At 28.2% G+C, this 14,482-nt stretch overlaps 1 protein-coding gene across 2 annotated transcripts; it reads right to left on the bottom strand.

Annotated features, from left to right (window-relative positions):
- Positions 1-3,611: 3,611 nt before the first annotated feature.
- On the bottom strand, positions 3,612-6,511 carry LOC124841121 (ethylene-responsive transcription factor RAP2-12-like). Of its 2 annotated transcripts, XM_047317312.2 has the most exons (4): positions 6,079-6,511; positions 4,455-4,860; positions 3,977-4,370; positions 3,612-3,865 (listed from the first exon to the last, which is right to left on the bottom strand). In XM_047317312.2, the coding sequence occupies exons 1-3, from the start codon at positions 6,353-6,355 to the stop codon at positions 4,016-4,018; spliced, it is 1,038 nt and encodes a 345-aa protein (XP_047173268.1). In that variant the 5' UTR covers positions 6,356-6,511; the 3' UTR covers positions 3,612-3,865; positions 3,977-4,015. The 2 variants fall into 2 exon arrangements, with proteins under 2 accessions (XP_047173268.1, XP_047173267.1); XM_047317311.2 differs by having other exon boundaries at positions 3,977-4,860.
- Positions 6,512-14,482: the final 7,971 nt, after the last annotated feature.

Genomic DNA, 14,482 nt, shown 5'->3' with positions numbered 1-14,482 from the left:
CACAAATAGAATTATTCTGTTAAATCTTTGTTCGATGAAGGAATGAAAAAAGAAAAGAAAAGAAAAATAAAAGAAATAAAGTGAGAATTTAAATTAGAAGAAAAAAGAGTGTAATTTTAAAATAATTTTGATTGATTTTAAATAGTATCATATGATTTATAACTAATGTGTTATTTCTTTAAATAATTAAAAAATAGTAATTTTGTCTTGCCCAAACCATATTAGTTGTAGGAAATTAGGTTATTTACGAGAGAAAGCTACTCAGAGAAAAATCTAATTATTCATGATGACAATGGAAATAATAATAATGATTTATACATTAAATTATACTAATCATTTACTAATAACTTTTTCAATAGATCATGTATTAATTTCTATCAGACATGTCTAATTAATGTAAGTGTTCCAAAATATACGAAGAAGTACTTATTTATTGAGACATGCGTCATGAATCATGTATCTTGTTGGGAAATGATTCAATTGTAATTTACTATGTAGATTCAAAAAATAAAATTAAAGAATTTTTTATTTACTTGTGTTTGTATTATTATATTCTTTCAAAAACGTAATTTTTCTTATTACTGTTCTTTTATATTTTCTGTATGAAACTTTCTGATCACATTCAATACATGTGAAAACCACAAACACATACTATAAAAAATTAGTGATATTGTTATTTATTATTATTTTCATTGTATGTAGCTATCACGTTAGCTGGAAGAAGTTGATAAAGTTTTCCATGGTCTTCACCAAAACAACAAACTTCATAGCCGCCAGCAAGGAACTAATTACCATTCTCATATTCTTTTTCATTACTATAACAATGTGGCAGTTGCTGGATACAACAAAAATATACAGTAAATATTATCAAAAGTAATCAGTCAATTAATTATCTAGAACTTTTAAAATAATATAGATCGATTGGTTATTAATCTCATTGGTGATCAAAAATAGGTGATCAACGATCAACTTTCATATTAAAATACCACAAATCTAACATGATTATCAAGATAAAGTATACTTACGAGATATTAGACTGTGATTGAATTATTCCTAACTAAAAGTCTACTCCAAAATTTATAATTACAAGTAAGAAAATATGGTTGAAATTTTAAAAAGACCAAAACTAAAAACTATTAAGAAACAATAAAATAAACAACATGAAAGAGTAATTCCGAATTCTATCGTAAGAAAACAACCTACGTACAAAATCAAAATAAACAAAGAAAATACGTAATTATATCAAAGTCTTAAATTTAGTACCTAATTCCACTGACACGTGTGTGAAGCACGTGAAAGGCTTTGAATTTATACGGTGCTGGAATGGCACACACAGATGAGTGACAGTAACATGGTAGTCAGAGGGTACGCAATTCGAAGCATATTAGGTTTCGCAATCCCAAAACAGGATGATGTCGTTTTGTAAGTGACCTAAACTTGGTAACATGGGTAAACCTAAGATCGGAATCGTGTCATGCACTTTAACTTTCCATTCTTACCGAGAATACAAGGTCTAAGGATGAATTTGATTGGTTTTCCGATCACTCTGTCACGTGCCTCTGCACCCCAACTTTTGCCTCCCACGTGATGCTAACAACGTACTGTGAAATCCTAAGAATATGTTTCTTATTACACAAAGTTGCCGGTTTTTTTCTCTGAAAAATACAAATTTACGTTTTGGGTGATATGTGAGATTTGGATACATAATAAATACTCATAAGATATTTGCCTCCCTTTTATATTAAAAGAAAACAATAATAGAATCATTAATGGAGAAATTAAAATTAACCAAGTAATTATTATATTAAGATTGTATGAAAATAAAAATAGTCACGATTTACTTTTTTTTAAAGAAACACGTTTGAGCATCATAAATTAAGAAAAAAAAATTCACGGTAATAAATTTAAGAAGCATAAAATCAGTACCATAAAAAAATTTACCTGCTCCAGTAAATAAGTTAAAAGTAAAAACAGTTGGTAATTAAAATCTAAATTTAACTTTTGAAATTAAAATTGTATAATAAGAAGAAGAAGAATAACGTGATACTAGCTTGAAAATTTATATTTTGTTGTAAAATAGTTAAAACATTCGTAAACAGTAAACTATAAAAATATATTCACTACAAAACATTGTAGAAGAAAAATATAAACAAATTACTAGTCACAATAAAAGAAATTATGAAAGTATAAGTTATATTAACTAAATTATATTTTCAGTCGTTGAAAAGAAGGGAATTCATTAAAGAATTAACTTTATTAACAAAAATTGTGATTTTTTGTACAAACTTAATATTTATATTAATTTTTTCGTATTATATGTATCTAAAAATATTTCATTCGTCGCGAGTATAGTCACCATGAATTTGTGAAAGGAAAATATATACATAAAAACCTTGTAATATTTAAAAGTGATTTTATAAGCCACTTTAAAGAATTTACAAACATAAACTAAAAATAATATCTCGTGAGATAATTATAGGATATTTTTATGAATTTTGACGTATATTTATTTCAAACACTTAAATCATATACTCTTTCAAAGAAGACTTCTGTTAATCGTTGTCAAACTTTTGACCCTTTTATTAATAAAAAAACAGACTAATGTCATTTTTATAAACTTTTTCAGTATGTTAAGAAAAAGCATTAAAAAATACATAATATTTATACTTTCTTAAAATCTTAAAAAGAAAATAGAATTGAAAATATTTTGCAGCTAGTTAAACAAGTAATAAATGCCATGAAAGTATTGACACAAATACAAAATGCTAAGCTATTATATATTAAAACAAATAATAAACGCTGCAAATAACATTAAAAATTTATTTAATTTCCTTTATGCTTTCCTAAGTTACAACAAAAAAACCTTTGACTGATAAAAAGAAAAACATTTGACATTCGTGGTTGAAATTTTCTAAATCTAGCTTAGTTTAAGTGCTTTTGGCTGCTTTGACTGGTAACAAATCATTAATATTTCACTGTTGAATAACTCTGTTTCTTAAAAAAAGGTACCAAATTTAATTTAAAAAGATCATTTAATGTAGATTGTGAAAAAGAAACTGAAAGTTTAACTAAAGAACATCATTTAATAAATACCATATCTAAATTTTGAACATTCTTAAAAGCAATATACAATTAAAGTACTTGTGAAATATGTATTAGAAAGCGTATAAAGTAAAACATAAAAACGCCAACTTCCAACAAATTTTAGATTTACCCTAGAAAAATTATAAATTTTGATGAAAACATGTACGTGGACCTGAAGAAAACATTGAAATTTCTCAAAAAGAGTTTCTCAATAAACGAGACTTATACTTACATAAGGAAAAATAAGAAAATGAAGAAATTATTATAAGAAATAATAACAATAAATAATGTATCAGAAGGCAAAAATCTTTGATCACACCTAAATTTTCAATGCATAATAACACTCCCCAACAGAACAAACAATGCAAGACATAGGTTTAGAGCAAAAAGGCTTTCCACACATAAAAATAGCTAAAAATTTTATCCAAAAATGTAGGCAAACCAGAAAAGTGAAACAAAAAAGAAATCATGAACCAAACAAAGCATTGAATAAATGGTGGTATGAAATCATAATGAAATTTACACAATGAAAACAACCAAGTTAATATAATATAATAACTATATCAGCAGTCAAGAGTGTATCCCAGGCCATATATAATATAAATCCTTATGGACATCAAGCAGAAAATCCCCTGAAAAGGAGGTCTTTGAGTTCACAAAGGACACCTAAAAAAACCTATATAGACCTATACTGCATTAGCTACAAGAGAATAAACGACACGTGTCCTTAAGCATGTTACTTCTTCCTGTGACTCCATCATCAACACCACGACCACCGTTCCTGAAAGCAATACACAATCAAGAACAATAATAATAATAGTAATAGTAATAGTAATCTATGCAGGGATGGTTTTCAGTAAGAGGGGAGCAGAAACTGAACGAAAAAAACTACCTTGTAGCTTTATTTACATAAAGGGAGATACAATGTTGCTCAGAAAACGCCTGCCATTGATGGCAGGTCGTCGAAGCTCCAAAGGTTCAAAGGGTTTCCAGCATCCTGAGTTGCATCACTGCCTAGCAGAGAAGCCAATGAAGCATCACCCCAGCTTCCATCAAACAAAGGGGCCTCGAAGAACTTCAGCTGGGATTCTATGTCTGCAAGCTCCTCAGAAAGTGTCTTTGCAGAATCATCTTGCACAGGCATCATGTCTTCACTGTCTTTCTTCTGAATCTGAGATTCACCCTCCAGAGGAGCAGAAAGAATGGAGGAGATTTCAGGGGTCCTTGGAACTTGTTCACCCCATCCAAGATCAGAGTAATCAAATGAATTGCTCGAATGCTCAGAACTGAAATAAGCAGTAACATCAGCAGATTGAGTAACTGGTGAGAGCTGAACACAGTTTCCAGTGAATGGACCAGGGTTCACATACTGGTTAACCAATGGCTTCTGTTCCACCTGATCCACAGGGCTGTAGTAGTCCTCCAGATTGTCACCAAAGTTGAACAAGTGGTTCATTTTTGGCTGCACAGAGCTCAGGCTTTCCTCTGGAATCACCTTGAGGCGTTTTGAAGAAACAGCTGAAGGCTCATCAGGGAAATTCACCTTGGCTTTCTTGCCACGGATCCTCCTTGCCTCAGCATCATAAGCTCTTGCAGCTTCTTCAGCAGTGCTGAAAGTTCCAAGCCAAACACGAACCCCCTTTCTTGGGTCACGGATCTCAGCAGCCCACTTTCCCCATGGACGCTGACGAATTCCTCTATATTGGTTCTTCCTCTTTCTCTTGGCACACTTCTCAATTTGCCCTTTTGATTCCCCAGATTTTACAGTTGTTGATCCTTCAATAAAAATAAGAAATAACATAAATAATCGCGTAGAAACAATATATATGGAGTATCATTAAAATAATTTATCACATACCAAAAACACAGATAAACAAAACAATTCAGATCTATCAGACAACACCACAAGGTAAAAGGAAAATCAGTATTATGAAGAAACATTCACAGCTTGTAATAACAATGTAACAATCGTTTCAATTTCATGGATTAACCAGCGAGAAATCTAAATCAAGCAAACATTGTTTAGCCCACAAACAGTAAACCACCTAGCAGACCAATAACCAAAGCAATACTAAACGAAATGCCAAAATTGGATCAACTAATGAACAATTAATGAACAGGGTCAACCCTGTCTTGTTGATTGTGCCCACAAAGAAGCATAGTTGAATTTAAAGCATAATTTTCAAACACAAAAATCAATCCCAAAGGCACATGCAACTGAATTCCTGAACTGATCCAGTCAATGATCGTGAGCTATGCTTCTAACACCCAGCCAAAACCAATGGAAAGAACACTGTTCCTATATTTTTTATATCCAGAAGAAAAAAGTCCTAAAAGACAAATAAATACCCAACTCATAAAAGTTTTGAAATAAGGTGGAGTACAAAATTCAACTTCACCACAAATCATCAGGAGTACTAAAGAAATTGCAACTTTGCTTGAGATGATTAAACAAGCAACCGAAACCAACTTTAATTGGATCTACAAAATCATGCCCCGATACATACGGCTCTGTAGTCAATTAATGTAATCCCCAAATTTCATCCACAGTGCATAGACATAACAAGCCCCAAAATGATCACAAAAGATGTTCCATTTATTTTTACAAATAAATTTCATATAGCAAATAAATCTCTTCAACGCTCACAAGATCCACAACGATTTCAATAAAATCCCCTCTGCCGTGCCAACTCCAAAAACAGAACTTCCAGAAGAATAAAAACAAAACAAAAATTAACATCCCAGAAAACCTTACATCAAAAGCATTTCTCTGTAAGAAAAAAGTCAATATCTTCGACAGTTTTTTGTTTAAAAAACGGCACAAGCATGAAAAAGTAATAACTTTTCCATCACTCAACAACAATAAGAAACCAAAGCGTCGAAGCAAGGAATGCATGTAAAACCGAAACCACAACTCCAGATTAAAAAACCAAAACAAAACAACAGAAAAACACAACTAAAACTCAAAGGATGATCATCAGAAAGTAAAGTTACCACGAGAGAGAGACTTAGAGGTCTTGTTGGGGCGAGAAAAGCCAACGGACTTCTTCACACCAACCACCATCAAACTGTCCTCTTCATCCTCATCATCATCATCCTCGATTTCAGAGTCATCCTTGAATTCCCTGAACCCCGCCTCGAAATCATCGTCCAGCAGCGGCTTCGAGAACCGCTTCCTCAAATTCGGCCACAGGATTTCGGGGGTCACGCGTCGGGACCGGCCGGCGGGCCCCGCCGGAATGAAGTCGGAGATAATCGCACCTCCACACATCTCAGATCCTTGCTCTTTCGGTGAAAGTTAGAGACTTTCTTGTACCCAATGAAAAATTATCCGAGAAAAGCCAAAGCTTTAGCTCAATCAATGGAAAGTAACAATGGTTGTTGTGTCTTTCTTCAGGGTTTTGTATAATTGAGTTTGGTGGGAGGTGGGAGCTGTATAGTAGTATATATACACAAAAAATGATTTTTTTTTTTCTGAGATGAGGGCAGTCTTACCGTTTTACCCCTGACAGTGGCAACCGGTGAGGTTTCTTGTTTGGAAAGGTAAACGGTAAGGTTGATGTTTTTACTGGCAGTGCTGTCAGCATTGATCATGCGAGTAGATCACACACGTGCCAAACACAAGTTACTTTTGCAGTTTATTACATTAGACAACGATGAAAATAAGAAAATTGTAAAGTATAAAACATAAATACATTACGCATGATTATATGTTGTTGGATACTTTTCTTTGTTGTGAATAATTAGCAGTTACGTGTGTACAATGCATGGCTTGGCATAAGAAAATGTTTGGTGAGTGACGTAGAGATTTCTCGTGATATAGAAGAGATATTATTTTGTGTGGATTTTAGGTTTAAGGCAACTTATGCTGTCACAAATTTCACTCATTGAAAATACAAAATAGCTAATCATATTAAAATTAATAAAAAAGAAATTGAAGTTGAAAGTGAAGATGAATAATAGTACTTGTAAATGTTTATGACCACGTAGACCTTCGTGATGACAAAATGAAATAATATTTGAACATAGTTATTTATGATATTTAAATTTCAACGACCAGATAGTTTTTAATTAGTGTTTTTATTACAAGGCTGTAAACCATAAAATGTACATTTTTATGAAAGTAAATTGATTAGAAATAGTATTATTCTTTAATTCTCCGTTGACAATCTTGTGAATTTTTTAGATACTTTCAGTTGGTCATTGATAATTATACATATCTTTGTAATAATAACATGGTTTAAAATTGTAGATTGTGCTTTAAGTTAAAACAAAACAAAAAAACGTATATACATCATTAAAAGGATACAAAAATAAACAAGAAGAGACTTCATCAACTACAACTGAAACTTTCCTTAAAAAGTTGTTCATTAATGTCTCAAATAGAACAATATCCGAATATGCATGTAAAAATATTTAAAAATAGAAACTTGTAATACTTTTCCTTCTCAAGTCATTGGGTCTCAGTTTTATTGTCCTTTGTTTTTAATCTTTTTAAATTTTTTTCTGACAATAATGATTGATGAGTTGTGTATTGAAATGAAATTGATATTTATGTTGATTTTTTTAATTTGACAGTGGTTTAGAACGATAAAATGAATATAGTTAACACTGTTTTGGGTAATTTGTAGTTTTTTTCAAACTATTAAAATGTATTTTAAGCTTTTTAAGACGATTGAATTATTCAAAATTAGTTTTGCTTAATTGGAACTTCATACAAATTTACTATCTTTTATATTTCACTTGAGCATCGAGTTTTCACTCGAGCAACACTTAAGTATAAGGGTTTCAATCTTGAATACAAAAAATTATCATTGATCTCTCAAATAATAAAGTTTTATATGTTTGGATATATCTTTAATTTTTGTTTTCTTAAGTTACACAATTATATATTGTTTAAATATTATTTCTCCACTCAAACGATAACATATATTGCATGTCACATATGATAATTTGAGTAGCTAATCAAAGAAAAATCTAAGAACAAGTTTTGTTTTAATTTCGATTATTATTCAAGTTTTGACAAGACATTCAAAATACAAGTTATTACTTAAGCAAAACCATACAAATTGAGCAAGGAAGTTTTAATAACATATTTTTATGTTTTAAAATAAGTCACTAAAACAACCTATCTTTACTTTTATAATCTAAGTAATTATTTAGTTCAATTCTTCAACTAATGTGATTGATTTTGATGTTGTAGTAATGAGTATGGTAATAGTTATTAATGAAACATATATTTGATATGAATTGAGTTAAGATCACAATTACTGACGAATAATTATTATATTTGGTGATACTAATTTATGAATATTTATAGTATATTTAGATATTTGTCATTTTGTTTGTGTTATGTTTAAAAACTAATAATTGTACATGGTCATTATATATAATACACATCTAAGAGATGAATCTACAAGGAACGAATAGTTGAAATGCACAGTCCAAAAAATTTACATATTTTAAATATTATTTTACAGTATATCATAACATGTACATGATAATTACAAAGCATTAGACTGTTCGAACTCTGTTATTCAAATTCAATGAAATAATAAAAAAAAGACACTAATCAACTTAACAAAATTAAAGAGTTGATTTTGTATAAATTTTACAACATATCTCCATTATATATTAACCTATAAATTCGTTTGGCTTGTTTCTATGTGCTGCAACAATAAAAGGTTTATACACTTTGGCCACACAATTCATGGAAAGAAAAGATTATTAATTATAACAACAACAAAAAAAAACGAGTAAATTTCTAATTTGTTTATTTTAATTAGCTCAGCTACTTTATCTCAAGGAAGTATATATTGGCTTAAACTATAAAAATTCTTCTAGTCTCTTTGACCCATTAAATGTGGATATTTTTATAAATATAAATTGAATATTAATTCTTGTACATGATTGATTTATAATTTTATTTTGTGCATGTTTGATTGTTGAGATTGTTGAGTTGTGTGAATTTGTGGTTACATATGAGATAGTGTGTGAAATGTTATATAGTTTAAGTATTAATTAATATCAATTTGGTAATAAACATATTTTAGTTTTATTGATAAATAACATAGACTAAAATATCAAGTTGAAAAACTAACGCCCTGTTCTTTTGAGTGGATTTGAGGGGATTTGAGAGGATTTGAAGATAAATTTTTTTATCGTTTATTTGAGTGAATTTGGAGGTAAACGAGAATGAATTTGAAAATAAATTTTTTTAATTTGTCACGTAATACAATTCTATACTAGTTCTATACGTTAAGAGAGGAGTTATTATAGACCTATATGCAACTTGAATTGTTATTATAATTTTTTTTATCTTAGATTCACTTGTAAATTTAAATTTTAGTTTTAAATAAAACTTATTTATGTCTAATTGTTAAATGTTGAATTTTAAATGAAGAAAAATTGTTATGATTTGTTTATTAATATATATATATATATATATATATATATATATATATATATATATATATATATATATATATATATATATATATATATAAAAGTTAAAAGTTTGTTTCGATAGTTTATTTTGTATTGTATGTGTTATTTGTGTCGTGAATTATGATAACTATATTTATATATAGATAAAATAATGGAAAGTGAATAGAGTTTTGCTTTTATATAATGTGTATTTAATTTCGTTACTTTTATACTAATAAAAATTGTGAAAAAAGTATAAAAAATTAAGAAAAGGCGTAATAAAAAATATATATAATATATATAGACTTTTATGTGTTTCGGCTAGATATAAATAAAAGAAAAATAACTATTTTAATCATTTCATATTTTTAAAATCCCTTACATTGTTAATAACGCCGTCAGTGTTGAGACCCTTGAGTTGAACGTGGTAGACTGGTTACCTGCAACATACTGTTTCGGTAAGAAAGCAGTTTTACCGTTACCATCACGTTAGAAGAATAAAAAATAACCAAAACGTGTAAAGGGCAACTTTGTAATCTGACATTACAGTTATTACATCACAGGACCTCAAAGTTGATTTATTGTTTTCTCGAAGGCCAATGCTTAAAAGAAGTATCACTTTTAATATATAAATATTTTTATAGTGTGAATTTATTAGAGGTATTGTTTTAATACAGTAACTATTTAATTAATAAAGTAGTTTTTTAACACATGCTTTCATTAATATTTCAATTTTTTTTATGCTATGACTTTATTAAAAGTATTCATTTAATGTATAGATTTTTATATGGTAAATTAATTACTATTATTTATTAGAGGCGTTATTTTAAATTGTTATTTCAATTTTATGCAGAAGATTAATCAAGACACGTGACAAATGTATTTTTCCTCACTCTGTACAATAAATACCGAATAGTGTATTAGGAAATGCGAATAATAACATTTTTAATAATGGACATAACAAGTTAGAAGAACAAGTTTCTCCTTTTTATTTAGGAAAAAATCTTACATGTAACTATTTAAGTACTTTTTGTAGTGTAATTTATTAGTTAAAATTATACGTTTATGTTGACTTTTAGTACAAACTGTGGAAATAAAAATAATAATTTAACTAAAATAAACGTGAAGAAAAACTATAAAATAAAAAAGTATGTCCAGATTTTATCTTTCTTCTAAGAGAAAAAAAATATTTTAATTGATCTTACCATAGACGACTAGTTCAATATTGAAACTGTACTTTTGTATCTATAATTTCTCTTATATGTGTATTAGGCATGTGCTAAAAAACGTTGACTTTAATTTATTAAACAGTTTTATATTTCTTATACAATAAGTATTTTAAAAAAAACTCTTTTTAATAAACGTCTTTGTATATGGCAACTGAAAAAGAAATTATAGGTTTAATATTTTATTTTGTCCTAAGTTTCGTTCGAAAATGTTAAATTAGTCCATTCTTTAAAAAGTGTGTCAATTACGTTCTCACTTAATAAATTTGCATCTAATAAATTTGCATCAATGAAATCCCTTCCGTTATACATGTACAAACTGCGTTAACTATTTTTCTCTCTCTTTTACTTTTCTTCTATTTTGTTGTGCAATGGAGGTTTTTGTCAGTTTTTTTTTTCTTCTACTTTAAATGCTCTCTCCTCCCATATCACTCAAATACTCTCTCCTCCCATATCACTCAAATACTCTCTCCTCCCATATCACTCACGTAAATTTTATTAAGCGATAATTAACGCACTTTTTAAATGATGGACTAATTTAACATTTTCGAGTGAAACTTTAGACAAAATAGGATATTAAACCTAAATTATATAATAGTTTAGGAATTTCACTCTTCCATATAGTAAAGTTGGAGAAAAAAGCCTATGCACTTTTGTAATGTGATTATTTCAAAAGTCATATTAAAAGTTAATTTTAATTATTTGATAGTTTAAATATTTGTCATAAATGTGTATCTTTTTTGACTCAAATACAATTTAAAGTAATTCATTTTATCATTCACATTAAAATATATTTTTAACATCGTTGATTAGAATTTTATACTGGAAAAAAAGGAACGACTTATCGAAAACGTTGTTTGAATTAAATTGCAAGAAGTAGTTGTGGGATAATATTCAAAGCTATGTTTGAATTCAATTTTTTATTACTTATAATTAAGTCGTATAATCATTAATTAATTTTAGTTTAATTTCTTTAATACGAGAAGATATATAAAGTAAGAAAACAAAAAATTATTTAATTTTGTTTTAAATTAATAAATATGTATTTATCAATATCAAACTGGTCAAATATTAATTTAAAATAATTAAATATCATTAATAAATAGAACCATGTATATGTACTGTAAAATGAAACTTACATTGACTTTTTTTCGTATGATAATGATTTACTCTGCAAGAAATCTACTTGTTAAAAAAGGTAACAATCATGATTTTTTTTAAGCTATTCTCAATAAACCAAACTTAATAAATAATCTTATTATAGATTTAGACTAATAGATTTTTTATTTTTTTCATCTCACCATACGTGACACTCCCACATCACATCCACGAAAACAAAATACTTGAAAATCAAGAGAATAAAAACTTTATCCTGATAAAATTTTATGTCTATATTAAAAAATAGTCTAGAAAAAAAATTATTAAAAAATTATACAAAAGAATGTCAAGATAAATATAAAAATTATATTTTATAGAGATAACTATTCTTAGAAAAAGAAATTACCTTCAATAAACCTCGTTACATTAATTATTTGATTTGTTCTTCATACGTTTGAATTTGTTAAGTGATAGAATGATATCCTTATTATTTTTAACCTTTTAACTTATTATTATATTTAAGAAACACAAAAGTTCCAATATCAAATCGTCTTGCACTTCCTTCGCAAGTAGATATTTGCAAATCTTGATCGTGCATGAAGAATCTTTACAAAGTAAAAAGAATATTAATTATGTCATCCAAAAAACTAATTTATATTATATTTTATATTTTTTAAAATTTTATTTAGAATTTATTTTAAAAAATTATAAAATATATATTTTTTAAATATTTGTATGTATTATAATATCGTATGTTTTAAAATATTTATAGAATATTTTTTAAATGAATATCTAAATACTAGATTGAATGTAATAAAAACTGAATATATAAATATCATATATTGAATATAGTAGGAAAAGTTATATATTGAATTAATAAGAAGTAAAAAGCATGGCCTAAACCTAAAATATAAATAAAAAATAATAATAAATTAACTAAATTAAAATATAAAAATGAAATAAAGATAACCTATTTAATGTTTGACAAGTAACAAATCGAGTTTTATTTATTTTTTAGGTCGAATAATGATCACTATACATACTTTCCCATTCTCATCACTAATTATACATCCGAAATTGGAATGGAAGAACTGTGAATAAATTAAGTAATGTACAGCTTTCAAAATAAATAATTGAGTGTAGAAACAAGTGTTGGGAAGTGGTGTGGTGTGGGTTAAGGTGGTACACGATGCTGTTCAGCATCTCCATCTTATATATACGTACACCTATACGTAGTTGTCTGACATTGGCTGCCACGTGTAGTTTCCTCCGTGCCTGTTTTGTCGGCTTCTTATAATGTTCATGATCTGAACTGCTTATAGATAACTTAATTTAACAACCTAGTATTTTTTTATTATAAAAACTTAACATATATAAAGAAGAAGAAAATATAATTATTTTTTCAAATGGGTATTTAGAACTAATTGTTTTTAATTTCACAAAGGTGTGTGAAATTAAATTCTTCACCATATTTTTTTGATTTATTTCATTAAATTATAAAAATAATATAAACTTAGATGTTTTTCATTAATTTTTTATTAAAAAATTATTTTAATAAATATTTTAAATATTTTTTTATTTGATTTTGTTGTTAACAAAATAATATGATTATTATTTTTTCAATTAATTATTTTTTTCTTAGTAGTAATGTAACGTCGAGGATTATATAAAACTATATAATATAATAGTCCACATTTTTAATATAATAGAACAATTAGAATAAAACTTGCAGATAAAGTCTTAAGGTTACAGTCATTCTAAAGTGACTATAATTTAAAACTTTAAACACCCATAAGAGTATTTCAAAATACAATAACGTCGATGAATCCTAACTAGGCTAGGCAGCGACATCATCTTCTTCCAAGACCTGCTCCAAGGGCACATCACCTACCTCTGCTCACATCCAAATGGATGATCATTGCAAAAAGGACACAACACACACAAGCAGACACAGAACAAACAGAAAGGTGAGCTAAATATACAAAAATCATGTTATAACAATCACACACAACATACAAGTTTAATTCAAAGTTACTGGATCACATAACATAACTTGTTACATTTTAAAACTTGACTCGTCCAGACTTAGAATGATTGCCGAGCTATGGCAGGTCATGCACTCGTGGTGGCTTATACTACTTTGCAAAGTTGTTGCCAATGGGTTTCATCCTACCACACTCACAAGGTTAGTCCGTTATCACTCACCTTGGGTCATACTGGACGCACCCAAGACTAGGACCTCCCGCTACTCCTCACGACATAGATTGATCCTCTCTAAGTGAGAAGAAAGACTATTGGAGCTTCAGGATAACCCCCAAGACTGAGCTTCCATGCAAATCATTCTAAACATACTAAAGGCACAACCATGGATCCCCTCCTTGAGGATCATGGAATTACGTCCAATAACATAGGGCACCACCATGTAACCTCCCTTTGAAATCCATGAAATTATGTAAGATCCTTGAAAAATATTTGTAAGTTAAATACTAGATAAAAAAAAAAAAAAAAAAAAAAAAAAAAAAAAAAAGTGAATAGTAAATTGTGAATAGTAAAAGGTGAATAGTAAAAAGTGAATAGTAAAAAAAAAAAAAAAAAAAAAAATATTTTTGGAAAGGATAAGTGTTCCACGTAGCTTTGAGATCAGAATC

The sequence above is a fragment of the Vigna umbellata genome, chromosome 11 (genome assembly GCF_029865625.1).
Source record: "Vigna umbellata cultivar VRB3 chromosome 11, Vumbellata_1.0, whole genome shotgun sequence".
NCBI classification, from domain to species: Eukaryota; Viridiplantae; Streptophyta; class Magnoliopsida; order Fabales; family Fabaceae; genus Vigna; species Vigna umbellata.
This window is presented reverse-complemented; position numbering and strand designations above follow the sequence as displayed.

Excerpts from the sequence above, each read along its gene's own strand:
- LOC124841121 (XM_047317311.2), bottom strand. The coding sequence starts at position 6,355 with ATGTGTGGAGGTGCGATTATCTCCGACTTCATTCCGGCGGGGCCCGCC. Across the intron at positions 4,861-6,078 it reads CTCTAAGTCTCTCTCTCGTG|GATCAACAACTGTAAAATCT; the intron begins GTAACTTTACTT and ends TTTTTATTGAAG.